The sequence below is a fragment of the Patiria miniata genome, unplaced genomic scaffold, assembly GCF_015706575.1.
Source record: "Patiria miniata isolate m_02_andy unplaced genomic scaffold, ASM1570657v1 HiC_scaffold_8, whole genome shotgun sequence".
Taxonomy (NCBI): Eukaryota; Metazoa; Echinodermata; class Asteroidea; order Valvatida; family Asterinidae; genus Patiria; species Patiria miniata.
In genome coordinates, this window is record NW_024037075.1 from 5,855,628 (window position 1) to 5,882,607 (window position 26,980).

General features: G+C 41.0%; 1 protein-coding gene across 5 annotated transcripts; it reads right to left on the reverse strand.

Moving 5' to 3' along the window:
- LOC119719251 (organic cation transporter protein-like) lies at nucleotides 1-26,980 on the reverse strand. 5 transcript variants are annotated; one of them, XM_038188625.1, is made up of 11 exons: nucleotides 26,611-26,980; nucleotides 24,474-24,664; nucleotides 21,752-22,093; nucleotides 19,884-20,114; nucleotides 11,755-11,951; nucleotides 10,211-10,555; nucleotides 6,351-6,485; nucleotides 5,354-5,439; nucleotides 3,593-3,713; nucleotides 2,885-2,957; nucleotides 1-1,984 (listed from the first exon to the last, which is right to left on the reverse strand). In XM_038188625.1, exons 3-11 carry the CDS (start codon nucleotides 22,076-22,078, stop codon nucleotides 1,805-1,807), a joined length of 1,695 nt encoding a protein of 564 aa, XP_038044553.1. In that variant the 5' UTR covers nucleotides 22,079-22,093; nucleotides 24,474-24,664; nucleotides 26,611-26,980; the 3' UTR covers nucleotides 1-1,804. The 5 variants fall into 5 exon arrangements, with proteins under 5 accessions (XP_038044553.1, XP_038044552.1, XP_038044555.1 ...); XM_038188624.1 differs by having other exon boundaries at nucleotides 24,474-24,669; XM_038188627.1 differs by lacking the exon at nucleotides 24,474-24,664.

Consider the following 26,980-nt stretch of genomic DNA (forward strand, 5'->3'; position numbering starts at 1 on the left):
TTGTGTCCACCATTTGGTTTAACCAATCTTTTTATTAAATTAGTTTTCCCCTCCAAATTCATAAATGTCCAAAAAGTAATAAAGTAATAAATACATCAGTTCTGACAAAAAAGGCCTCATATTTTCAAGATTTTGTCACAGGCTTTATAAGCGCACTTAATGTTCACATGTTTTCGAGGCAGCATTGTTTGAATTGAATGTATACTATAACCCGAAAAGACATGACTTTGTCAACAATTTAAAATCAAAGGTATGTATATAAGAATTATGAAACAGTTATACAAATATTTGCCAACTTTTATGAACATCTCACATTAGTACAGACAACAATATTCCCCGTGCATCCAAACATTTGAAAGTGCATTTTACCAAATTAAAAAGAATATATTTAAGCACTCTTAATTTTAATTTATTACACAATTAATTTATGAAAGGTTTTATCTCAAGGTATTCATATCCAGTATCAAGTATAGCATTTTTAAAATATGTTAACTTATTGCAAGTATTGGTTGATTAATAACACACACACACATCTGTAAGTCAACATTTAACCCTGTGCCTTTTTATCTTACCAATGAAAATATTAGCGTATTTGCATTCTATATAAATGAAGCCTCTTTTAAATCCAAAAGGAAAATTACACATGTAAATTAATTGCAGGCCTCACAGTGCCCCTCGATCTTCATCAAAAAGTTTCTTAAATAGATTTTGGAAATCAAAATTTAAGGTTATTTCAAGCGCCAAAATATAGGTATTTATAGGTTTCTGTAGGTTGAAAAGCCGTTCCATTTTGTAAGCATGAGATAGCCGGAACCATACAGCGAAATGCTTACCCCAAGTTCTCCTCCTTTTACCAATTTCATGCAAACTGCTAACATGCAAACTGACGACTATAGAGATATATAGACCCCTCTCGTATATTAGCCATCTTCGTAGGAAAAATACAACTTTGTGTCACTGCCATCGCCAACCTCGTTCCCATGGGTACGAGATATTGCTGCGCCATGTTGTTTCCCATCATGCCTTGCGCGATCTCAAGGCAGTTAGCATTGGCCAGATTGAAGGGCTTCGGAGCCACCCAAACCACACTCTAAATCCGCCCTAGCATTAGTTTCCCGTCTTTCCCCAAAATGTGACCATAAAAAAGTAAAAGTTGAAATTTTAGGCACATCCCGTAATTGCATCCATATTTCTTTCAAGCTAAGCCTATTTACAACTTGTAAAATTAATTGCTAAATGTGTCCGTATTCGTACTGGCCAATATGGCAAAGAGTAGCCGTTCACTCATTGTTGTCCTCACATTAGCAATCGTCATGGAGCGTTTGTTCTGTACAAAAGTATACAGAGCACCATCGGACATTACCGTGGACCATCGTGAGAGTACAGCTATTCTGTGCCCCAATTAATCCCGCATTATTCTCAGCTTCGGAGAGCGGAGGGTACATGTACATATGGTTTAAAGAAAGGACACAGGAGGAAACTCCTTATCTAACTGAGGACATGCACCCAAGTGAGGAGAGTCCTCGATTAGAAAACGTGTAGGCTACCAAAAAGTACGAACAATAGAACACATATTCTTTTTTCCGCAGTTGTGGGGACATACACTCGTCTGTGCGAGGTTTTTGTGAGGACCAAAAACGTTGTGGAACAGCAGAAAGTCTCCATTACTCGGTCCTAATTTGCATATACAAAACCTTCCCATAACGCGGTGTAGACATACCCAATGGGACGCACTCGATTTGCACTGTACGCAAACGTTTCTGTGTGTTGAGAATAACGAATGTAGGCAAGGATAAGATTTGTTTCACACGTGAGAGGGAGGGGGTTCCACAGAACCGCGACCTTTGTCGGCCAGCTTGACACCGTCCTGAAAGCTTTCCGGTAGGTGAGTGTGACGTGTTTCCGGTAGGAATGTGACCAACAGGCCGGCCGTGATGGACACCGAGCCGAAAATCGTCAGCGGTAGCCAGCCGCTCACCGTATTCTAAAAAAAAGGTTTAATATTTATAAGACATATTAGCATGCAATTCAACCCATGTTGCTGTGAAACGAATAGTCGCATTGCGGATCAATCTAAGGTAAAACTGATTCGGAGACTTGACTTTAATATGATGCTTGCGCTATACGTCACTTATTTTATGGACAAGTATGTGAACATTTCGTGAAGGAAATTTAACATTCACTGACAAAAACTAGTTCATTAGCCAACCATTGTTTTACAGCGTGTCCCAATAAACACTGTGCATGAATAAATCGCTGATTTTCTCAAAAGTTGGTCAGATTAGTTAATCAAATTTTGTAGCCTTTTCAAGCCTATGGTCTTGTTTATAATTGTTGAAAAAAATCAACAAAATCCAACAATGCAAACCACAAATCAGTTTTATTTGGTAAGGCAATTTGCTTGTAAATACCAATTATTGGGTTATTGGTATGTGTTACGCAGTGCTTGAAATATTGCATGGCCTTTATGTTGCATTTGGATAAGGGAAAGGGGTGTTGTCAGATAACATTTTGGGTACATACATAGTATATAATCAAATCTAATACCACTTGGAATGCCTTATATCAGGCGTTTAGTCTTTGACAAAGATTTGAAAGGTCAATGAACATGCAATCTTCTTTGACAGCTGAAATGTACTGGCCTAAGCTTAGCTACAGGATTTCGATTGTGCAGGAGGAAAATAATATAGCCTTACAAAATTAACGATATCTCTGGTTAGCATGACCATCTTTAGAGCAAATCAGCGACTTCTTCATGCACAATGTTTATTAGGACACGCTGTATTTGTTCTTTGATGGTTGTTGATATTCTTCTGACTGATATTTAGCTATTATGTGAAAAGCATGCATTTCCAACAAACTGTTGTAATGTGTAAAAACTTACCAGATGTACAACAAATGGTGCAATGACGCCTCCCAATCGTCCAACCATGAAGCAAGATCCCATTCCTATGTTCCTGCGCAATTTAAAAAAAATGTTTTAATTTGGTCTCCGAGGACTTGAAGTGATTTACAGTGGGACTGGGTCCTGAATTGCCCTCCAACCCTCACAAAAACCCTCCCAGACTGAAAACCAGTATATGTCTTTTGTTTTGCGAGGCTGTCAACTGTAAACAGGTTTTTGCCCCTTCTTGTCCTGTCTGTTGATAAAATCATATACTGTTGATCTTTTAAATTCCAGGGGCGTAAATGATCCCGGGGGGATGGGGGTATTATCCCCCCCCCCCATTTTTGACCAGGGGGATGGGCTATTGAATCATCCCAACCCCCCAACCCCACTTTTTCGTGATGAGAAAAGAGTTGATTTTGAGGTACTTTTTCAACGTCCCAACGACCAAAACGTATTCCATACCACTGACAAGTGGTGAAACGAAAAACAAAAGCTTTTAAAAGGCGCCTATTTGATGCCAGTATATACATGTTGATATACATCTATATCCTGAAGAGCGCCACCTAGTGCAATGTGGTGTCAGCCCATCCCCCCCCCCCCCCTTTCGAATTTCCACGGGCGGGCAATGTCCCATTCGCCGGCACAGATTTACGCCACTGGCACATGTGGAGCGATAGTCCCTTACCACGAGGTGATATTTACCTGAGCACGGTGGGGAAAACCTCAGCTGAAATCAGGTAGCTGATGTTGAAGACGCCAGCGACAAAATACCTCCCCAACATAGAAGCACCCACGATAACTACCACCAAACTGACACCACTTCCTATACAGTGAATGAGACAAATTTCCCAAATGAATAAAATAAACATCTTTTTCTTGTTCTTTTTCAAAACCATGCAGCATCCAGTTCGTGTATCAAATGTCGCGTACATGTCACTACCGTGGTCGCCCTCCCTATCAAAAACATATCGTTGTCATAGTCGTCGTCGTCGTGGTGACATTCATCAACGACACCGGCACTGTCACTTACAACACAAATGTGAACAGGCATGAAGATTGCGATGGTGAATGTATTCGTGCTTAAGTGGAGAATTTTCAATTATAATGGATCAAATTTAATACTTAGCATGGCGGAGAGTAAATTCCACAACTTGCAAGAATCAATATCAGGTTTTCCCCTTCACCGACGCATAAACACTGTTTACTCAGAGTGTTACCTCCCGAGTGAAAGATGGAAAAAAGTTCGCTCGGTGGGACTCGAACCCACGACCTCCTGCTTTCTAGTGCAGACTCACCACTCGACCACCGAGCTTGCGGGATCGGTTGGCTGGTTCGAATCTATTGTACACATAACAGCGGGTACCACAATTAAACCATTCATACGATAGAATTTGCGTGAGGGTGATATTCGTAATAATTATTAATAGTTTAATTGCGGTTTTACTCTTGAGCTAACACACTTGTGTATACAGTGTTTTTACGTCGATTGTTGCAGGGAAAAAACCTGAAATTGATTTACATCACCCCGACGCAAATTCCATCTTATGAACAACTTGCGAGAAGTTTTCAAACACTAGTCTGACTTCCTCTAAAAGATTCTTGTACGATTTGAGAAATTCCTCTCTCGATTTTATGCATTCTCCTGTGCCGTAACTGATTCAACACCCGTTTAAGATTGGCCTGGCAATGTTGCGCCGAACTAAACGAAATACGGAGTAACACTAGCCTACATGGGCGTCGCGAGGGGGGGGGGGGGCAAGGAGGGCCGCTTCCCCCCCCCCCCAGGACGAACTAAAAAAGGAGTAGGAAAAAGAAAAAGGAAAAAATGGAGAAGGAAAAACAGGGGGGGGGGGAAATAAGAGGGGCGAAATTATATTGTTGCCAATTTAATGGGGTGGGGGGGGGGGGCAAATATCCCTGCCCACCCTCCATAAATGATCACTCAGGAAAAATGCTGGGAAAAAGTTGGGATTTTTTTTGGGGGGGGGATGTGCTTTTCCCCCCTCTAGAAAAAAATCCTGGCGACGTTCATGCTAGCCTATAGTCTACCCTAACTTCAGATAACTTTGGATTCAGGCTGGCCATCATTCTGTTCATTTAGAGAGATGCCTGCAATACTGAAGCTCTGGACTCGTTCCAAATGGCTGTAGGCCAAACTGTTACAGTGTTGACTCAACGTCTTGTCCCTTTTATTATGGCGCCTGTTTTGAACGTGGTAGGCCTACTGTTCATGTTTTCTAAATCCCAGGAGTACTTTGGATTGGTAAGACTCTGGAACTTCAGCGCCGTCGTTCGACAGGTGTAAAGTTATCTCAAAGTATGCATACCCAAACTTCAAAGTGTTCATACCCAAACTTCAAACCTCCTTCAAGTACATCAATTAGGTAATGACTGTTCTCAACACCACCGTCGCCCATCTATCCAACCACCCATCAACTACCACGCTATCAATTAAACACTGACCTGTTTCTTTTGGTGTAAACGCCACAACCATGCAGGTTACTGCCGATCCAACAAAATATGCGATGAGTGGTCGTTTACGCCCGAACCTGAAATGGAGGTAAAAATTAAAAAAAAACATGTTTTTATTAATTCTCTCAAAATGTAAATATCCAGGCCATATTGGGCCCTAAAACTGTTTTTCTGTTTTAAATTTAAGGAATATGTTTATTATTAATACTGATTTTTCAGCACTGCTCAGTGGAAATAATTTTCACTTTAAAAGCGGACTAATGGAAAACAAAACAATAATTGTATATTGGCCCATTCGACATAAAAAGATATCACCCCGTACATTCCCCAATTCAACAGACATGTTAATCGCTTTTGCTCAAAACGATGAGTGTATACGGTCGTTGGTATATTTGGGGAAATGTAATCAACATTACTATCGAAATAGCCCATTGGCTGATTGATAACCTTTCTACAGAGTATGCCCAAAAAGTGCAACATTCAGAAAACAAATAATTCAATTACTGTTTAATGTTTTTGTCTTCAATGAAATTATATATTGCATTAAAGCCTGACTATTTATCAATCCACTCCTTTTTACCCCTTTCCATTTGGGTACAAGTGAAAGGGTGTCAATTTTACTTGGGCCACTCTCACCTGGGCCCAATTTCATAGAGCTGCTTAAGCAGAAAATTTGCTTAAGCACGAAAAAATATTGCTTAGTAAAATTAGGTTACCGGCCAAAACTCCATGTGATGTACATTGCTTGTGACTGGTATTTAGCTGTTGTTTACTCAGCATAACAATCGCATGGCATTTTGGCCGGTAACCTGATTTTATTAAGCAAGACGTTGTGCTTAAGCAAATTTTGTGCTTAAGCAGCTCTATGAAATTGGCCCCTGAACATGCTGAATCTGGGTTAAGCATTGACTAGACATTAAAGTTGGTGACATAACTTTTCGGCACACAGTGTATAACGGAGTGTCCTTTTTGGCTGATTATTTCTTACCACTTCATGACGAAGTAGTCGATTGGATAGCAGCACATCTCGAACAGAGCAATCAGGAAAAAGTTGAGATATTTGTGCCCGGCTAGATTTGAAGTATTTATGACCGACCCGAAGTACACAATATTTCCAGTGAACCTATGTAGGAAAAAAAAAGACAAGAGACAACGGTAATTTCAGACCTGCACTGAGGATGGCTCTATCTGTAACTTACTGGGTTCACATCACTTTAGAAACGTGACCTGTAACGTGACCGACGAGTAACCCAAACAGTTAAGCAGCTTTTGCATGTTATTTTGCCCACATTCAATAGTTTATGTCGCCACTTTTACATAACATTTCAAGAGATAGAGAACGCAGTGCAGAAGAGAACAGTTTGCTGAAAGTGCATTTGATTGGTGGAATTAAGTCACATGACATTGAATCCGTTTGTAACATTTTGTTGAAAATAATTCCATTGTAAATGATTGACGTCATACATCATGCAATTTGGTTCCATTTACCATGCATTTTTCATTCGTTTCGTTCCATTGCACGCACGCCTCGATATCGATCGCGAAGCTGCTATACGAGATTGACCGTACCTGACCGACCTGACCGACCGTACCTGACCGACCGTACTGACGCTGTGCCACTGTTCGACCAGTTATATAATGTTTTTTAACAACTTTGGACTTGAACTTTGAACTTGTTGTGTTTACAACTATTTGGAATGGAACTTTTACTCCCTGTTGGATTTGTAATATGTTGTGGATGGCCATGGAAATGAAGTAAATTTGAAGGCAACCTTAACTATTTTTAAAATATGATATCAAATGACAAGGATCTATTTAGGTGTTCAACAAATAGTGAATGTTTTTTCTACGACTCGTTGAATGGAACAGTCAATCTTTCGCCTCATGAAAATATTCCTCCTTGGCAATTATTTCTTGGCAATTGTTTCTTGGCACTAGTTTCTCGGCACTGCTATATTCGAGTGTTCAGCTTGTGGGTTTTTTGTTTGCACATTCGCCCTGAACAAGGCTAAACGCAACTACAGGTACAGGGCTGTACAAGGGATATAAAAAGAGTAGGTACTCAGGGAAACTGAAGGTAGGATTTAAAACTCTTCTTGAAGCAGGTTAGATCAAAGGTTGGAGGGAAACAAGCACCAGGCAAGGAGTTTCTAAGAGATGCAGGACGTGGGAAAAAGCTAAAATCATTAAAAAAAGGTAATATCATTTTGTTCTAAAGGGTGGTGCAAAAAGAAGGAAACCCACTTTTGACAGAACTTTTAACCTACTTATACTTATATTTAAATTATTTGAACTGTTTTTTAATAATGTAGTGAGTATAGCTCTTCCATCTTTACGTGGTGAAAAAATCGCAAGAATAGTGTTATTATGCTAATTTGAATACAAGTCACCAAATCACTGTTGTCCACGTGTAAGTGAAGTGTTTTGTGTCTTCAAATCAAGCCCCGGAGCTCAGTCAAGCGAATGGAATGAAGCCGTCCGTGGACAAACAGGTTTGGCACATGAAACGTTTAAACTGCCATATCTCAGAGACAAAATATGCATATGCAATAAGTTTTTCGTCACTTATGTTTTAAGATCAATTTTTAATACCATTAAATTGACTTTGTGAAATATGCTTAACAAGTAGGTGAAACTTGCTGTCAAGAGTGGGTTTCCTTCTTTTTGCACCACCCTGTACATCTACAATCCCGGCCAAAATAGTTTGGACACTTCCTGAGCCTGCCACGGTCACCCACTCCCCCGCTCCCCCGGTCAATGTTGTTCTCTGCAGCTGATGGAGCACACACCGCGCAATGAGAGACAACGTTGAACGGGGGCCGGGGGGCAGCGAGATTTGGCCAGGATCATAGGTACTGCAACAGTATATAGATGAGAACAGGCAGAAAGCCGAGTATAGTCATAATCGTAACTTGGTGCAGCTTTAACGGAGTTGCCCCAAGTTCGACCCTCCCCCTCCCAGCCCTGCGGTGTTCCGGTGCTCTCATCTCTCCGTCTCGCATCAGCTGGCTACGGACAAGCTGAAATCACATTACTCAGAGACACAACTTCCTTTATATCTCCTCGCTGATGTGACTTCCATCAACTTATTACACTTCATCCTGCTCATTATCTTTTCTGGCGCCATGGACGCAAATTGTATCGGCAAAACTGCTGCTGTTATAGGTCACTGTTTGTTCCAGAGGAAGTAGGAGTAATTGTCAGGTTCCATCTTTTCATAAGCCTTGGGGCTATTTTTTGGTTCATTGCCATATTGTCGTCAAAAGTAGCATTGGATTACGGTCCACAGGGACCCTTCGCCTTTGTTGGACTATAGCCATTCGGCAAAATCAGGTTTTACATTTGGAAGTGATCAAGTGAATATGATACAATAACTTTGGGGTGAAACTTCCTCTTTATTAGAGAGTGCACAGAGAGATTGAGCGATTCATTCTCAAAAAAAAAATTTTCAGGACAACTCCTCTCACAATTCATCGATTGCAGAATAATAGCAAAGTTACTGTAGGAGGCAGGGCAAGACTATTCACTCTTGACATTATAAAGTATGTTATTTTAACATTGGAAGCAGAAGGTGTTTAAATATTTAGGTTATGATAAGTGCCAGTTATCATGGTTATGAGAGTGTTCTGATGTGTTTTTTTTTAATGTGAGTTGTTTTCGCTTTGCTGGAATATCACTTACATATATTGTGACCCGTGGACAAAATTATAAAACTGTGTTTGTGTTTGAAAGTCCATAACTTGAAAAAAATACATGAGCGATATGAACGATTCTGGTACTAAAATGAAGCTTATTATTTGAGCTTTTACATCCGAGATCTTGAACGCGCTACATGCAGAACTTCTTTGCAAAAGAAAGAGGGTGCGCCATTTGGGTTTTCGTCTTTTTTTACTCAACCTGTATTTTGTCAATGCATTAACAATGACTATACAACCCCTCCCACTTAAGGAAGACTGCAGTGCGATCAATATACGATCTAAACGATCTATAAGCAACTGTTGACATGTTATAAAAACCTTTTATGTAGCAACAATCTGCTCCATCGCAAAGTTGTCTATATTTTCTGCATAAAGGCCCTTTATTGTGTGTAATTTAATAATTAAAAAAAATAGCAACTGATGGAATCAGTTACAACAGTAACAAGCGCTGCAAAAGCAAATTCCTATAAGGCATTCAACAAAATCGAAGTACCGTTCCAGGGCCACCGTAGACAAAAGACAGCAATTTCTTGAACTGTATTAAAGTGTCTCGACGCCATACACAAAACACATTGCCTCCAATACAATGGCAAAAACACCTCGCGACTCCACAGTTATCGCAATGCTTGCTCTAAAGCTATTTCAATAATAAATTGTATTTTATAGACTGGGCTTTTTATAGGGCATACAAGTTGAATGTATAAGAAAAACACACACACAAAATTGAAAATGTTAACTGGCAAATGGCCTCTTTGCACCCGGGGAAGAGATACATGTAAAAACAAAATTGTTCAAATCTTACTTCCTCAAATTACCATCATCAATTTATGTGAAGTCACACTATTGTCAAAAGTAGAGATTATATTTTTACGAATTAAAAGCTTTACTAAGGGAATAAATGTTTAATTGGGCGGTATTAAACACTCTGTTGAAGACCGGTTGGAGTCAGGATGCTAATAACTACCCCAGCCGAGCCGAACTGAAGGTGATTGTGAATTTCAAAATGCTATTGTATTGAACGGGACTTCATTTTAGAGAGCATTATTGGCCAAACACTTGACTTTAGAAAGAAACAAAATGGGACTTTACAAAGGTACTTTTTTTATAACAAATAAAGACTGTTCTAATACATTTAGCATCAATGACTTACCAGCAAAGAAACAGTATAAGCGTCTCACCGGCCATCGCCCGCGTCGTGAACAGGTGCACCGTCGAGTACCTCCGTGTTCGATTTCTGACTCCGGAAGTCCCGGTAATCGATACTGCCGATTCCGCTTTGCCATTGTGAATTTTCGCATAGCCGTTGCCCGCGTGGTTTTCGTCCTTGGACTTGGACGCGTTATCGACGAGTGGAATGTCTTTAGTTTTGTCGGTTAAACAACTCAAGACCTTCGCGTAAGGCAGTTTGTTGGACTTTGCAATTTTCATGATGATTTTTTCGGCCTCCTTGATCCTTCCCTTTTGCACCAGCCACCTGGGAGATTCCAGACAAAACCTTCAGGGGAAAATATATGAAAGATAATATTAATGCTTTCATTAGTTGATAAATGAATGATAATACGAAAGGAATAATACTACACTGCAAAAAAGTCCGGGTCATTAGATTTGACCCGGAATCCGGGTTCCACTTGACCTGATATTTTTCAGGGTCAAATGACACTTTCTGGATCTTTTCCCGAGTCATTCTGACACGAAAAGGAGTCTTTTGACGCGAAGTATGAGGTCAAAAGAAGACCCGGATTCCGGGTACACTCTAAAAACATCATGGTCAGATTGATCCGGAGTCTGGGTTCTATTTGACTCAACACTTTTTGGGGTCAAAATGACACTTTTCCGGGTCAAAATGACACTTTTCCGGGTCACAAAATGACACTTTGCCGGGTCAAAATGACACTTTTCCGGGTCACAAAATGACACTTTTCCGGGTCAAAATGACACTTTTCCGGGTCAAAATGACACTTTTCCTGGATCACAGTGACACTGGATCAAAATGACACAAGGAAAAAAATTACTATATAGGCACAATATAACCCAGTCAAGCCTGCCGCATGATCAGGTGGAAGTGGACCTGTTTCCCTTTGTTTGTTGAAGTGAGGAGGTGTGCGAACAGTCTGCAGGATGAAAAACAAGACCCGCCAAAGGGCGGAAATCTCCTCACAGAAGCTAAACATGTCAGGTCAGCCCATCGGCCAAATGACCAGACTCCCTCTTCTCAAAATGAGGAAAGCTTGGCGGAGGGATACATCCTGCAGTGGACTGCCATCCTGATCGGAACTGAATACAACAGTCAAACTTTTCTAACAGTCAATTTCACGTATATCATTTGCAGCTCTGACAAGAAATGAGTCCTGGACGGTGTGTTTGGGATATTTTGTACGAATTTGCAATGGAAAATACCCAATTCGTGTGGGCTTTGAAATGACTTGAAAACGTCAACTTCAGGGATTTACGTAAGCTCTGACAGTTTTGCGGACATTTGGAGTACACGAAAAGAATATGACGTAGGCCGTGCAGTGGTTCGATGAATGTATTCCGCGTGACCTACGATCTGCCAATCAAATGACAAGGATTTACTTTGGTGTTAAGAAAATGTTATATCAGCCATTCAAAAAGCAGGATATCACGTAATCAATTACCAGCGACGTTTAGCGGCTATCAGATAATTATGAGGAAATAACACAACATAAAACTTACGAGATCAACGGTATGAGTACGAAGCATGGCAGCGACATGGAGAGTTGAAAGTGTCTCCAGTTGGGGAAGGAATAGGCAAGTGGGCCTACTAGCACCACCCCAAAGCCGTACATGATTCCGTTGACGGCGTGGCCTTTCATTCGTTGGCTTGTGGTACACATCTCTATGGACCGGACGTAGCCGATGAGTGCAACACCCTATGAATGAGATATAATACATCATAAACTATTAAGCCACAGTCACACATTTACGGTTTGGAGCTATGAATATTATACGGTTTACCAAGAGTCAATCGATTTCGATGAACCGTCGGGATTCATGGAGAAATCGACTTTCTAAGAATGCACTACGACTGTCATAGTTTCTGTACGAATACACCACGGTTTGTCAAGAATATGGACGGATTGGTGAAGAACTAAGAATAATGACGTTAACGCAACGGTTGTCTGCGATTGGGTCAAGGATGACCAAGGTTCTCCTATATACGAATAGTCAAGAATACAACTTTAACAGAACCCTAGCACATCTGGGCATATCCGTAGGACATTCGTAGCGAATTTGCAGAGATTTCTACCACGAATGAGCTACGAATATTCAAGAATATGTACGAATAGCCCCGAATAACACTGCGAATCATTAGGGTTGTCCTACGGATGTCACACGGTTGCACTACGGATTGATGTGCATGACCGTACATGACGTCTCACCACGGCAGTTTTGAACATATTTTTAAAACCTCTGTAGCCCCTCCATGAATACCCAAGAAAGATGACGGATAACCACGGATGTACTAAGGATGAATACGGTACTCCCACGGATTATCACGAATTTCAAACCGTGGAGATCCGTAGCTCCAAACCGTATATGTATGACTGGGGCTTACAGAGCACTGTGCACCAATACAAACAATGCTTTTGAAATCTACTTTTCTCAGAAATAATTAGGCTCCCTGTTATAAATCAGGACGACAAAAACCATCAGATTGAGGGGAACACAATAAGAGTTTATTTCCAAAACGCGACACTTCCATTAATTTCGAAAAAGGTGAAATTTTTGGACGGTTATGAAACTTTAAAGAATAAAGCTATATATCAGCTGTTTCTGAACTTCATGTTTCGCTTCATTGCATTCTTAAGTTGCGTTTAAGTATAAAACAGCCGTAGAGAGCAGGATTCTAAAAGGGAACAGAATGGCGTATGTCGCGTTTTGGACATATACTTGGTTGTTGGCGTGCAAAGTACATGTGCAGAGTATAACTAGGCAGCATTTTCTGTAAGATATTGCGGACACAATAGGAGGGCTCAATTTGGATTAGGTAACTTCCGAAAGAGTTTACCCACTTAAAATAGCGCCCTCCCAGTCCTATTTTGTCCAGCACATCTATTATTATTATTATTATTATTAATCATTTCTGGTAATGAAACCAAGGATTCCTCAAAAGCGCCCTAGGCACTGTAGCTCGCAAGCCTGAAGAAACCTGTGGAGAGAAGACAATGAGAAGAAGTTACAGTTTTAGAGGCGGGAGGAAAAGCCCAGAAGAATATTCTGGGGAAAACCCACGGAATCAGGCAGGGACTGAAAACCCAATCCACATATTGGCCCAGGCGGGATTCGAACCCGGGTCACAGCGGTGGAAGGCGACGAAAGTACCGCTACGCCAACCTGACTCCCCATCTAAACAAAGGCTGATGTGGAACCCTAGACTGGTTCCCGGTCCCTCCATTGTCATTCGGACTTCGAATGTAGGGACAGGTAGCTAGCAATGAACCCTGAATACTTTAGGTTTTCCTTCTAATATATGCAAATAATATGCAGGACTAGCCTAGATCTCATCCCCGCTCCCTAAATACAAACTATCAGCCAATTGCAAAATGGCAACTGTACGGCTACCAGTTATGTGCAGTTTGTGTGTGATGAGCTTCGATTCTCGCTGAATTTAGTGTCTCGTTCAACTCTATGCAGTTGAAATGCTTGAAAGTTGCCGTTGAGGCACTGGCGATTTTGCCTACTTGGAAATATGGCAAGAGTCAGTTTTTTATAGCCATGTGTTCAAGTGTCATCTATGCGCGAAGTTGTAATCGTCATTTTCAAAAATATACAATCATACTGCGCACGCGCAGAGGTGATCCAATCAATGTATTTTAAATGGGGACTAGCTACCGGTCCTCATATAGACCTTTCTGCGCTAGGTTAGCAAACTGCATTTTTGCCAACCAAGGCCTGCAAAACTATGGAAGGTCCAACACTGCAAAAATGAACGAGAGTTATTACAGATCACCAAAATATTATTTGATACTTGAAAATACAACATTTTCAACAAAGCTACAAAATAATTCCTACATGTGCCTTTTTACAATGTGTTGATGGCGTTGTGAGGACTTTTTTAGAAAAATGTGTTGCCAACCACGGCTTCAATTTATGCGCTTACGGCAGCCCATACAAAATGGCGCCAATGTTTACAAACAAAAGAAAGGCCTATTTTATGGGGACGGGGGAGGGGACCAGTCTAACGTCGACCCATTCAACCGTTTGCCCTACACTCCACATGCATTGTGTGATCGACTGTTCCTGTTTGCGTAATTTTTTTTCCTAGGAGGGTTAGGGGCAATGTCATGAATAATTCAGTTTTTCCTTTGAATCATTGCAAGACTTAGGTTCTCGTTCTATTTTCCCCTCAATTTAAAATTATTTCAGTGATAAATTTGGAGAAGAAAAATAGTTGATGAAAATGAGCAGCGACGACGTGGATTCGAACCAGGGATCTTTGTATCCATAGCTCATCTCGCTATCCACTAGGCTACTGTGTGGTAGCTCGACGACAACCGTTCTTTAAAACTGCCTAATTTATTGTAACTAGTTGAGTAACTAACAACAATGCTGTTGATGTCATTGTCTGTTCTCATGGATAAACATGGATTATTCATGACATTGCCCCTAACCCTCCTAGGAATAAAAATTACGCTTCCTGTTTCCTTTCCCACATTTCCCCCTCTATTCCCCGCAGCGAATAACAGCGTCACTTGTTTGTCGCGCAACTGTAGCCGTGGATACGAGGCGGCTGTTGTATCTATCTGCGTGCGGGTATCGCTGGCCATAACTTGTCGAACTTATCAATATTGCACGCTCTGTGGGAGTGAAACGTTTACGTGGCCGGACGGTAGCGGGTACGGGTAGGCTATGCACGGCCAGCGATGATCGCACATGCACTGATACAGCACTGCACATTGCATTCAAGCTACCTAGCTATACGCAATTGTGGATGATTATACAAAAAACTGTTTTGCTTTTTATTTTTTCAAGCGAGGCGGTAGTAAAAAAAGCTCGACTTGTTTGTCGCGCAACTGCGGATAATCGTACACAAAACTGTTTTGAATGTTTTTCAAGCGAGGCCGTATCTACAGTAAAGAAAGAGTGACTCGTTTGTCGCGCAACTGCGGATAATCGTACACAAAACTGTTTTGAATATTTTTCAAGCGAGGCCGTATCTAGAGTAAAAATATATTAAGTAACACTTAATGAAATTTATGGATGAATGGTCATTTAATTGAGTGCGCCACAACCCAACAGGAGTTGTGGGCTGCACATGGCACTTACAAAAGAATCACAGGGAACAAAGCAGAAAGCTGAATCCCATTTAGTACGTGGTTACATAACCATGAAAATGCAAATCATAAGTACAATGGAAAAAGCACTGAAGCCTGTACAACCAAGACGTACAGGGAGACATGTGAAGCTTCAGTAATAGTTGTGCCTGCAACAAGACAGCAGCCATTGTCTGCTTTGCAGATTCAAATTTTCACCGCCGCCGCCCCACCGTCCACTCACAAAAGCTATTATAATCAGCATCACCTGGGGGCAGGAGTTCTTAAGGTGTAAATTTATAAGAATTAAGTTGCAATGAGTATGCGAGGAAAAATAAGTTCAAAGGAAATGACAGATAAAGGTTAAATTAAATATTATGATTAAAGCTCACGACAATAATTACTTGATTTAAAACGTTTTGGTAGTTGACAAGGCATAACGTCAGCAGGTCTTTAACCAAATAAAATTGTCATCTGGTATTTTCAAACTATCGAGATGAAAGTAAACAGAAGAAACTTGATGATTAACAATGGTGAATAATCTTATAAATCAGATTAAATTATGTAGGTATTCTATGTATTAAAAAAGCTAAAGCAAAAGATGTGATTTAACTGTAAGGTATTAATGTAGTGAAAGTTATATTTAAGAATTATGAAAGGACTCCTTAACCCCACAAGTCATGCTGTAATTCAAAATTAATTATTTGGTGAAAAAATGACCAGAAAGATAGAAAGAGTGACTCGTTTGTCGCGCAACTGCTGATAATCGTACACAAAACTGTTTTGAATGTTTTTCAAGCGAGGCCGTATCTACAGTAAAGAAAGAGTGACTCGTTTGTCGCGCAACTGCGGATAATCGTACACAAAACTGTTTTGAATATTTTTCAAGCGAGGCCGTATCTAGAGTAAAAATATATTAAGTAACACTTAATGAAATTTATGGATGAATGGTCATTCAATTGAGTGGCCACAACCCAACAGGAGTTGTGGGCTGCACATGGCACTTACAAAAGAATCACAGGGAACAAAGCAGAAAGCTGAATCCCATTTAGTACGTGGTTACATAACCATGAAAATGCAAATCATAAGTACAATGGAAAAAGCACTGAAGCCTGTACAACCAAGACGTACAGGGAGACATGTGAAGCTTCAGTAATAGTTGTGCCTGCAACAAGACAGCAGCCATTTTCTGCTTTGCAGATTCAAATGTTCACCGCCGCCGCCCCACTGTCCACTCACAAAAGCTATTACAATCAGCATCACCTGGGGGCAGGAGTTCTTAAGGTGTAAATTTATAATGAATTAAGTTGCAATGAGTATGCGAGGAAAAATAAGTTCAAAGGAAATGACAGATAAAGGTTAAATTAAATATTATGATTAAAGCTCACGACAATAATTACTTGATTTAAAACGTTTTGGTAGTTGACAAGGCATAACGTCAACAGGTCTTTAACCAAATAAAATTGTCATCTGGTATTTTCAAACTATCGAGATGAAAGTAAACAGAAGAAACTTGATGATTAACAATGGTGAATAATCTTATAAATCAGATTAAATTATGTAGGTATTCTATGTATTAAAAAAGCTAAAGCAAAAGATGTGATTTAACTTTAAGGTATTAATGTAGTGAAAGTTATATTTAAGAATTATGAAAGGACTCCTTAACCCCACAAGTCATGCTGTAATTCAAAATTAATTATTTGGTGAATAAATGATGAGAAAGACATAAAGAAAGAGTGACTGTTTGTCGCGCAACTGCTGATAATCGTACACAAAACTGTTTTGAATGTTTTTCAAGCGAGGCTGTATCTACAGTAAAGAAAGAGTGACTCGTTTGTCGCGCACTGCTGATAATCGTACACAAAACTGTTTTGAATGTTTTTCAAGCAAGGCCGTATCTACAGTAAAGAAAGAGTGACTCGTTTGTCGCGCAACTGCGGATGTAAACAAAACTGTTTTGAAACTATTTTATAGTTTTATAACGGTTTATAACCAAAAAAGTAGTCAATTTGGTTTACTCACGTATTAAAACAAACAAACAAACAAACAAACAACAAAAAGGGTCCTTCTCATTTAAAATGAATTCTTTAAAATTAACACTACAGTGATGGGGGCGGGGGTGTGGAACCTTCGTTCAAGTATTACCATGATGTGCGGAAGGGTGACACTGATGACCCACGGTATTTATAAGGATGAGGAATAAGCTCTTAATCAAGATGATACTGTTAGATGTTTTTTGTAGAAAAACAAGTGTTAAGTCGAGTCCGGGGTCCGCAAGTCCCTGCAAGTCCACCACAAGTCCTTCAATCTGAAGTCAAGTCATTAACTATTCAAATGAACAGTTACTCATATACTCCTTTTAAATTGTTCACCCCGCGACCTGTGGTGAACTCTGTACTACAACACTGAGGACACTAATGGCGTTTATGATGATGCCTGATGCTTCTGCTATTGTAGTGATCACAAGAAACTGACGACGAAGAGCACGACTACTAAAGTTTTGACGCAAACGGCGATGACAATGAATGTATAACGGTCATGCTGCGTAGACAAATGAGGGTGATGACATTGACCAGGATGACAGTGGTGACGACACATACAAGGACAATCACGAAATTGAAAACAAGAGGCAGTTACAATCCTCGAGCACAGGATGAGAATGTTGATCAGAATACTGACATTCAAAATCCTCACTGCCCCAACCAAATGACAAACCCTTTTCAAAGGATTGTTACTTCGTTGTTACAATGACAAGAAGCCTACGCCACAGAGAGGATTTTAGCGCGCCTTTTTTTTTTTTACTTGTGAATACCCACAAAATTCCATTCGTATACCTTTATTCTGTTTATAATCAAATGTTCACATTCAAACACGTCTATTTCCTCTTCATGACAGAAATGAAAAGTAACATAAGTACATGTATTGAACAAGTCATAAAGGCAGGTGGCAAAACCTTGAAAGCAATGTTGTGGCCAAACGTTTTCTTTCAAAACGTTACCTTCTCCGAATTCGCCTCGTGCAAGTTCTCAAAAATCCGCAAGCTTGGAGACCACCGGCAACATTGACGAAGCAATGTGCTTTTACTACAGGAAGGCCTTATCTATCCCGATTTACCCGCATTAGCTGTGGTAACCATGTAGATCGACAAATCAAAGAATAAAACGGAAAAAGAGATAGCTTAGTGTTTAGTTAATATACAAACTTCCATCAACTGTTAAAAACCGGAAGCAAACAAAACATTTGGTGCGTGGGTTCTGGTCATAGTGACAAGAACCTTCAAATGGTTCGGGGACCAGAGACGCGAAGACGAAGCTTAGCCGAGGTTTGAGAAAAAATAGTGACGAGAAATAACATGATGACGAGATGTAAACAAGACAGCGACAAGATTACAACTTGTCAGTTTGACAAGTGAATTCTTGTCACTACAGATACGTACACTCAAGATTTATCTTGTCAACAGCCTGACCAGTTTTTCTTTTCAGTGCAATTCATTAAAATGGAACAAGCAAAGAGAGAGAGAGTGTGTCCGCTGTTATGAGTCCAGTAAGGAAGGACATTTTAATGAATGTGCTAATGAATTGGGCAATTATACTGACTTGCAGTTTTACGAATTTAGACCTGTGAGGACCGTAGTTTTTCTTAAAAATTGGCGCTCGGTATATTAACTATAACAAAACTCAATCATGAGAAGAAAATGGGTTGTACCCGGAGAGCCGAGATTACGGTGTCGGCTCAAGTGTGATGGGTTGTGGGTTCGCAACCTGTCGAGAACATGGGGTTTGTGTGCTTTGGCATACACTTTACTACAATATTGCCTCTCTTCAGTATAAATGGGTACATGTGAATGTAGAGACCAGATTGCGCTGAACTCGAGCAGTGCAGAAAACCTGTCCAATGATTACCTGGTTAATGACTGTGCAACACTTTAAGAGGGGTCTACCCGATCATGTTCCCCAATACCTATGTTCCCCAATACCGATGTTCCCCGAAATACTTATTAGCTTAGGGTTAGGGTTTGGGTTAGGGTTAGGGTTAGGGTTATAGGGTAAGGATTTCGGGGAACATCGGTGTTAGGGAACATACTCCCTAAATTCCAAAGAGTGAAATTAGGGACTAGACGTTTTAGAGTGAAAATCACTTTCACTTTAGATTGAAAAAGTCTGAAAAAAGAACCACTTCAGTCGAAACTCGAGTGAAAACTCGCTCTTTACGATTAAAGGAATTTCACACTGTAACGTCTAGTCCCTAGTTTCCGACTGCATGACGGATCCAGCTCTTTAGGAGCCGACCCGACCAAACCTACCAACTGGTCGGGTCCTCACGCATACTTTTGGAGCTTTTCTAAAGGGAGAGTGCATGTGTGCCCCAGGGGATTAAGATTGTTATCACCACTAATCCTATAATGAGTGTGATAAGAGATCCTGCCTGAATGGAGTGAATTTTCACTCTTTGGAATTTAAAGAGTAGGTACTGGGGAACTTAATAGATATGCACCCCTTTAAGATAGTGGTATCAAGCGCTATATAATAAACACCACATTGCACCTACCGCGGTCCAAAACCCGATGGCAAAGAAGAGCACCGCGATCAGGTAGAAGTTCCATACGAAGCTGACGGCAGTACCGCAGACTCCGAGCCCGAGCAGCGAGACCGCCAGGCCAATCCGCCGGCCGTAGGTATCGGACAACTGGCCGAGAAGGAGCGAGCCGAAGAGGGTGCCGATGTGAGCGATGGACTGGATCGTGCCGCCCAGAAGGCCTCTCTCGCAAACTAAATCCAGCTGATCAAAAGCAAAAGAACACATTGATGAATTAAAATCACCGCAATCGATTAACGAATTCTTATAGTGCTCTGATTTGTGTGATCGATTTGTTGACGTTTCTTAATTTAATATGAGGATATTCGTCTTGGATTTATTTATTCAAACCAACTTGATAACCCTGTGACTTCTACCATTTTATATAAACCAGAATGGAATTGAAATTGAGTCACATTGGGAATGAAGAAATCTTACAAAATTCATGTGATCTTTAAACCTGAACGATAGACCTTCCGCGACAGCAGCTATCTTGAACAGAAACAAAGCACCCAATGACAGCTACCATGCGTACACATCGAAGTTAACCCTATCCAGAACAGGGGCAATTCGGTTGGGTTTTTTTCACAATATCTCCGGAGGACTTGAGCTGATAGGTACGACATTTGGAAACTTTGCCTAAATTTGTTGCAACATGATGAGGCCACCGATGTCGAAAGGACCAAAAATACCAAGGAGTTACAAAGCTCACAACTAAAAATTTATTTTACCACTTAGGCGCGATCGCCGTTCATTATGGGCAGGCCTTTAGCCAACCAATTAGCCAGGAGAAAAATAAATCACTTGTCAGTAATCAAATCCGAGTCGTCAATAATTCAATGAAACGGCTCACACTGTAAGCAATCACTAGCATGCTCGATATGGGTTGAATTCCATACACGGATTCCACTTATCTGTCATCAAACACATCAATTTTCACCTCACCTTGTGATTTCATTCAAGACAAAACCAGGAGGCCCCAGCAATGTGAATACATTTCAGGGGAAAAAATGTGTTAGAACACATTTTGGATGCACACATCGTAGGCACAAGACGTCTTAGTAGTCACATTGATAATGATTGAAGAGTCTGGAAGTCTAGCGGTGAGCATGATAATTAAAGCACTAGCCAATGACAGTGCAATACCTGATCAGGAATATTTAATTTCTCATGAATGTTCAGTTTATTAAATATTCATTAGTCTTATTTTAATGGAAACGTTAAATACGTTCAAAGACTCATCAACACCAACAAGCGCTCGTACGGTGTAGCGGTTAAAGCTGGTGTGTTTAAAAAAAACAGTCCGAGGATCGATTGTATGGATCTCCGTGAAGTAAGTAACTGATTAATAAAGAGGAATGGAGGAGAGGAAAGGGTAAGGGGAGGGAAAGTGGAGGAAATAATAACCATTCAGGATGCAACTTTTGGGAGCTAGCATTTATTGGAAAACAAGTGGAGTCCGTGTCTGGAATCCTTTCCCTTTGATGAAATTACACTGAAAAATTGCATGGGTTAATTTTACCAAAGAAAGGGTCAAAACTGGAACAACCCAAACTTGGGTTGTTTTATAACCAATTGTTTGGGTTAGAATTTCTGCTAAATTCAACCAAAACTTGTGGTCACTCAAGACCAAATTAACCAAATTTAATTTGGTCTTGTATGACTACAACTTTTGGTTGAATTTAACATAAATTATAACCGAAACAATTGGTTATAGAACAACCCAAGTTTGGGCAGTTCCAGGTTTCACCCTTTCTTTGGTAAAATTAACTCAGGCAATTTTTCAGTGTACATTTCCCTGATCATCTCTTATGCAAAAAAAACAACCCAGATCCACTCACGTCAGTTACAACACTTGTTTCCCCGTGTGTCGACTCGTACTCCCATCCATATAAACACGTTGTCAAGTCTGGTGTAACACTTCCATTGCGGACCTGATACAGATGACACCGATCGTAAACGTCGCCGTCTTCGAGGTACGGCACCGTCTCGTTCACGATGAACCCCGGAGGCGGGGCACACCGATATCCGTCGGGCTGGCCCACCGTGAGCGCCGGTCCTATCATGTGGATAGGTGCCAGTAAAGTTGTCAGGCTGTACAGAAAGAAATTCACCCTCTGCAATGGACCGAAGCGGCCCTGATATTGGAGAACTGCGTTGACATCCATACTCGACTCAGGCGGCTGCAAAATCACACACACAAGAAATGAAAAAGCGATTACATGTAGGCCTAATGGTCTTGTGTAGGTACAGGCAGAGCCAGACGAAGTAAAGGATAATGCCTGAGGTACGCGACATTCGTGGGTAAGAATGGCCCGAGTTTAAATGACAATAACGGCTGAAATGCGTACCTAAACAACGAGAAAATCCTCTGTTAAATAACATGATTACTGGTGAAATTATTCTGCCTGAAACGTTGTTATTCGAAAGAAAATAATTGTTGAAGGTGGTTTGTTTTACTTGCGTTAGCGAAGCGGTCACGAGACCTCTAGCCTTGACCAATGCTGTCAAGCCAAGCTTTTTCCCTGAACTGTCCGGCAGCCGTTTTACCCTACTTGTCACGGCAACGTACGCCGCTCGCAGCCCCCGGCCGCGTAATTTTTTTTCCTAGGAGGGTTAGGGGCAATGTCATGAATAATTCAGTTTTTCCTTTGAATCATTGCAAGACTTAGGTTCTCGTTCTATTTTCCCCTTAATTTAAAATTATCTCAGTGATAAATTTGGAGAAGAAAAATAGCTGATGAAAATGAGCAGCGACGACGTGGATTCGAACCAGGGATCTTTGTATCCATAGCTCATCTCGCTATCCACTAGGCTACTGTGTGGTAGCTCGACGACAACCGTTCTTTAAAATGCTGTAATGTATTGTAACTAGTTGAGTAACTAACAACAATGCTGTTGATGTCATTGTCCGTTCTCATGGATAAACATGAATTATTCATGACATTGCCCCTAACCCTCCTATGAATAAAAATTACGCCCCCCGGCCCCTGGCTAGCTAGCTCCGCTTGCGGCGCCTGTACTGCGCGCGCGATGTGCTCCTAACACAAATCCGCACACGGACGTACGTACATGTACATGTACATGTACAGTACATGTACATGTACAGTATACAGTAACCATGCCGTGGGAGTCGCACGGAAGACAGCCTTGATGCAACCGTTTCTGCTCATATGTGCATCAGAAATTTTCGACCGATATTGGCCGAAAACGTAAAGAAACACATAAGAAATTGGCGACGGTTGCGTCAAGGCTGTCTTTCGCCTCGACTGCGACTGCGTATTGGTTACTGCATGGGGTGCACGTAGTACGTACGTACGTAGGTACTGTATACGTACCGGCAAAGCGCGCGGCGTACGTGTGCCGTGACAAGTACAGTACAGGCAAGCGAAGCTAGCCAGAGGGCTGCGAGCGGCGTACGTTGCCGTGACAAGTAGGGTAAAACGGTTGACGGACAGTTCAGGGAAAAAGCTTGGCTTGACAGCATTGGTCAAGGCTACGAGACCTCATGCGTTTTCTCAGTGTTCGCAAAGTGTGTATGGTATCTTCAATCAAGCGCTTCTTATGCACCCTTCTAAACGTTTTGAGCACTTTGTTGTTTCAAACAAACAAAAAGTGCACACAGGCGTCCTGTGTACGTTAAAGCAAGTTACGAATCATGAAACTGCGGGTTTTTTTCAAAATTCTCAAAACTAATACAAGTAATAAAGAGGCGTTGTTGCACAGTTATACGGTACGATGGATTTCCATGGATTACAGTGAAGCAAATACTCAACGCATTGTTCACCTCACTTTGTTTAAACAGACATTAGGCCAAAAAAAAAAATAAGTCGGTCTCTGGTCAGCGCGCGCGTCAATTTTAATCATGCGCGTCGATCTTTTTTTTTTCCAAAATGTTCCGCGGTAGCTCCAACAGCGCCCTCTATTTCCTTACCTCCTCAATTTTTTTTACCAAAGAGCACCAAGGAATGGGAAATTGCAACAAGGCAAATGATCGAAAGCACCAAGGCAAATTATGGAGGACACCAATGTACATGAGGACACCAAAAAAGCAAAATAGTACCCACCTTGTCTGTACAATCCAAGCTTGAAGAATAATAAAAAAAAAAGCCGCGTGGCCGCGTCAATTCCGGAACTTTTGTCTGACCAGAGACCGAATATATATTTTTTTTTGGCCTTATGACTGTTTGATTAAGATAGATGTTTGTAAAGCAAATAGGCTACAGCGGAGTGTCGGTCACTATGCGCTCCTAAACTATTTAAAAAGAAAATCAGCCGTAATTTCGTTTTAAGCTTGAGCAAATCTCCAGGATTATGATTATGCCAGTCTAGTTACAAAACAGAGACCCTGAGTTGAGGAGAGACTTACGGAAGTTTATTATTCAAGTTCATTGCAACATGATCATATAGCCTTGAACTCATCAATGAATGGTCGTCCCGACTCGTTTGAGGTGGTTCCCATTGATGAAGTGCATGGCTATAAGTATTTGACTAATGAAACGTGATTACAATTTCGACAATGAAAAGAGATTACATGTAAAAGAGAAGAAAACAATTCCTCACTCGGTATGGTGGTTGTAGAAGCTCGCTGCTACTCTTCTGTGTTCGTCACATGGAGCATTATCATGCGAGCAAGGACGGGTTGTGTCAACACGAACTATTCACCACCGGCAAGTGCAGAATCAGGACCGGAGTGCGTGCGCCAGCATCTGAATGGCTAGTCGAGTTTGCTGTCCTTTCCACCGTGGTGTTATCTAGACTGGGGCAAAGGGTGTCGGGCAGTCCGATTGTTCATAATATCAGGCGAACTACTTATCAATGCCATCATCACCCTTTGCGAAACACGCATTGCCAAATAATAGCCTGCAGACCTAGACTGCCAAATAATAGCCTACAGGCCTCGACTACCGACCATAGTTGGGACCAACTATAGTTGGGACCGAAACCATAGTTGGGGTGTAACAACTTTAAAAGAAATATCTGCCTGAAGACCATCCAAAGCTACTTTATAAGTGGCATCCAATGTGCATTTAATAGAGGTTCTCGTTATCTTGTGAAAGCATGCACCTTATCAACAGGTTTTGGTATTGACCCAAAATAAATACAGGTCAATGCATCGAGAAATCCACCCCGAGGGAAAGACTGGAGAAGGGGGCACAGACGTCCAGCGGGGGTTCTCTCATGGTCCCCGCCTCTCACCTCTACTTCTCATAGTACTGCGCCGGTGACTCGTATACAGGGTGTATCAAGAAAAAGTTTACATTCAGAAAAATGTCCCAAAAATGCATTTTTTTTTATTTTCTTGGACTATGGCTCCATAATGGATACAAGACCGTTCAGGCTTTAAAATGGCTCTACGATCATTGCGGGCACACTTCATGGATACATTGCAACCCTTGTCCGAAACGGCTTGCGCACAAAAACGCGGTGTTTTTTTTACTGGATCAAAGGCAATAAGAGAGAAATCTATCATGTGCCTATTTAGTCAACATTGACTGTGAAATCGAAATTATAGGTTAATATCAACATGACCACAGACTTCCGCCCTCCTCAACATGTCTTTTACGGCACGCCTGGCCATTTGTCTCGTATTGCCTTTGATATAGTTTAAAAAAGAAAAAACGCATTTTTGTGTGCAAACCGTTTTTGACACGATTTCTGCAAATGTATATCCTGAACAGTCATCCATGAAGTGTGCCAAATGATCATGGTGCCATTTTAAAGCCTGAATGGTTTTTATGGAGCCATATTCCAAGAATATTAAAAATTGCATTTTGGGGATATTTTTGTAAATGTATTCCTTTTGTATACACCCTGTAGTGCGGGAGAGCCAGATTCAGAATTTCAATTTCAATCGTAACATTATAAAATCCCCTGTTAAATAGCGTAATTACCGGTGAAATTATTCCGCCTGAAACAGTGTTAATCGGAAGAAAACAATTATTGAAGAATTTGTTTTACGTGCGTTAGCGACGCGGTCACGAGACCTCATACGTTTTCTCGGTGTTCTCAAAGTGTGGATAGTATCCGCTGACATTTATCTTCAATCAAGCAATTCTTATGCACCCTTCTAAACGTTTTGAGCACTTTTATTGTTTCAAACAAACAAAAAGTGCACACAGGCGTCCTGTGTACGTTAAAGCAAGTTACGAATCATGAAACTGCGGGTTTTTTTCAAAATTCTCAAAACTAATACAAGTCATAAAGAGGCGTTGTTGCACAGTTATACGGTACGATGGATTTCCATGGATTACAGTGAAGCAAATACTCAACGCATTGTTCACCTCACTTTGTTTAAACAGACATTTGGACTGTTTGATTAAGATAGACATTGTGGTTGTTAAGCAAATAGTTGGTCTACAGCGGAGTGTCGGTCACCGCTATGCGCTCCTAAACTATTTAAAAAGAAAATCAGCAGTAATTTCGTTTTAAGCTGGAGCAAATCTCCAGGATTATGATGATGCAGTCTAGTTACAAAACAGAGACCCTGAGTTGAGGAGAGACGCACGGAAGTTTATTATTCAAGTTCATCGCAACATGATCATATAGCCTTGAACTCATCAATGAATGGTCGTCCCCGTCTCGTTCGACTATGTGGTTCCCATTGATGAAGTGCATGGCTATAAATATTTGACTAATAATACGTGAATACAATTTTGTAAATGAAAAAAAATGACATGCATATGAAGAATTTCCTCACTCGGTTTGATGGTTGTGTAGAAGCCAGCTGCTAATGTTCTGTGTTCGTCACATGGAGCATTATCATGCGAGCAAGGACGGGCTGTGTCGACATGAACTATTCACCACCGGCAAGTGCAGAATCAGGACCGGAGTGCGTGCGCCAGCATCTGAATGGCTAGTCGAGTTTGCTGTCCTGTCCACCGTGGTGTTATCTAGACTGGGGCAAAGGGTGTCGGGCACTCCGATTGTTCATAATATCAGGCGAACTATACTTATCACTGTCATCATCACCCTTTGCGAAACACGCAGTGCATCAGCCAAATAATAGCCTGCAGACCTAGACTGCCAAATAATAGCCTGTAGACACGCCTCGACTACCTGTATAACAA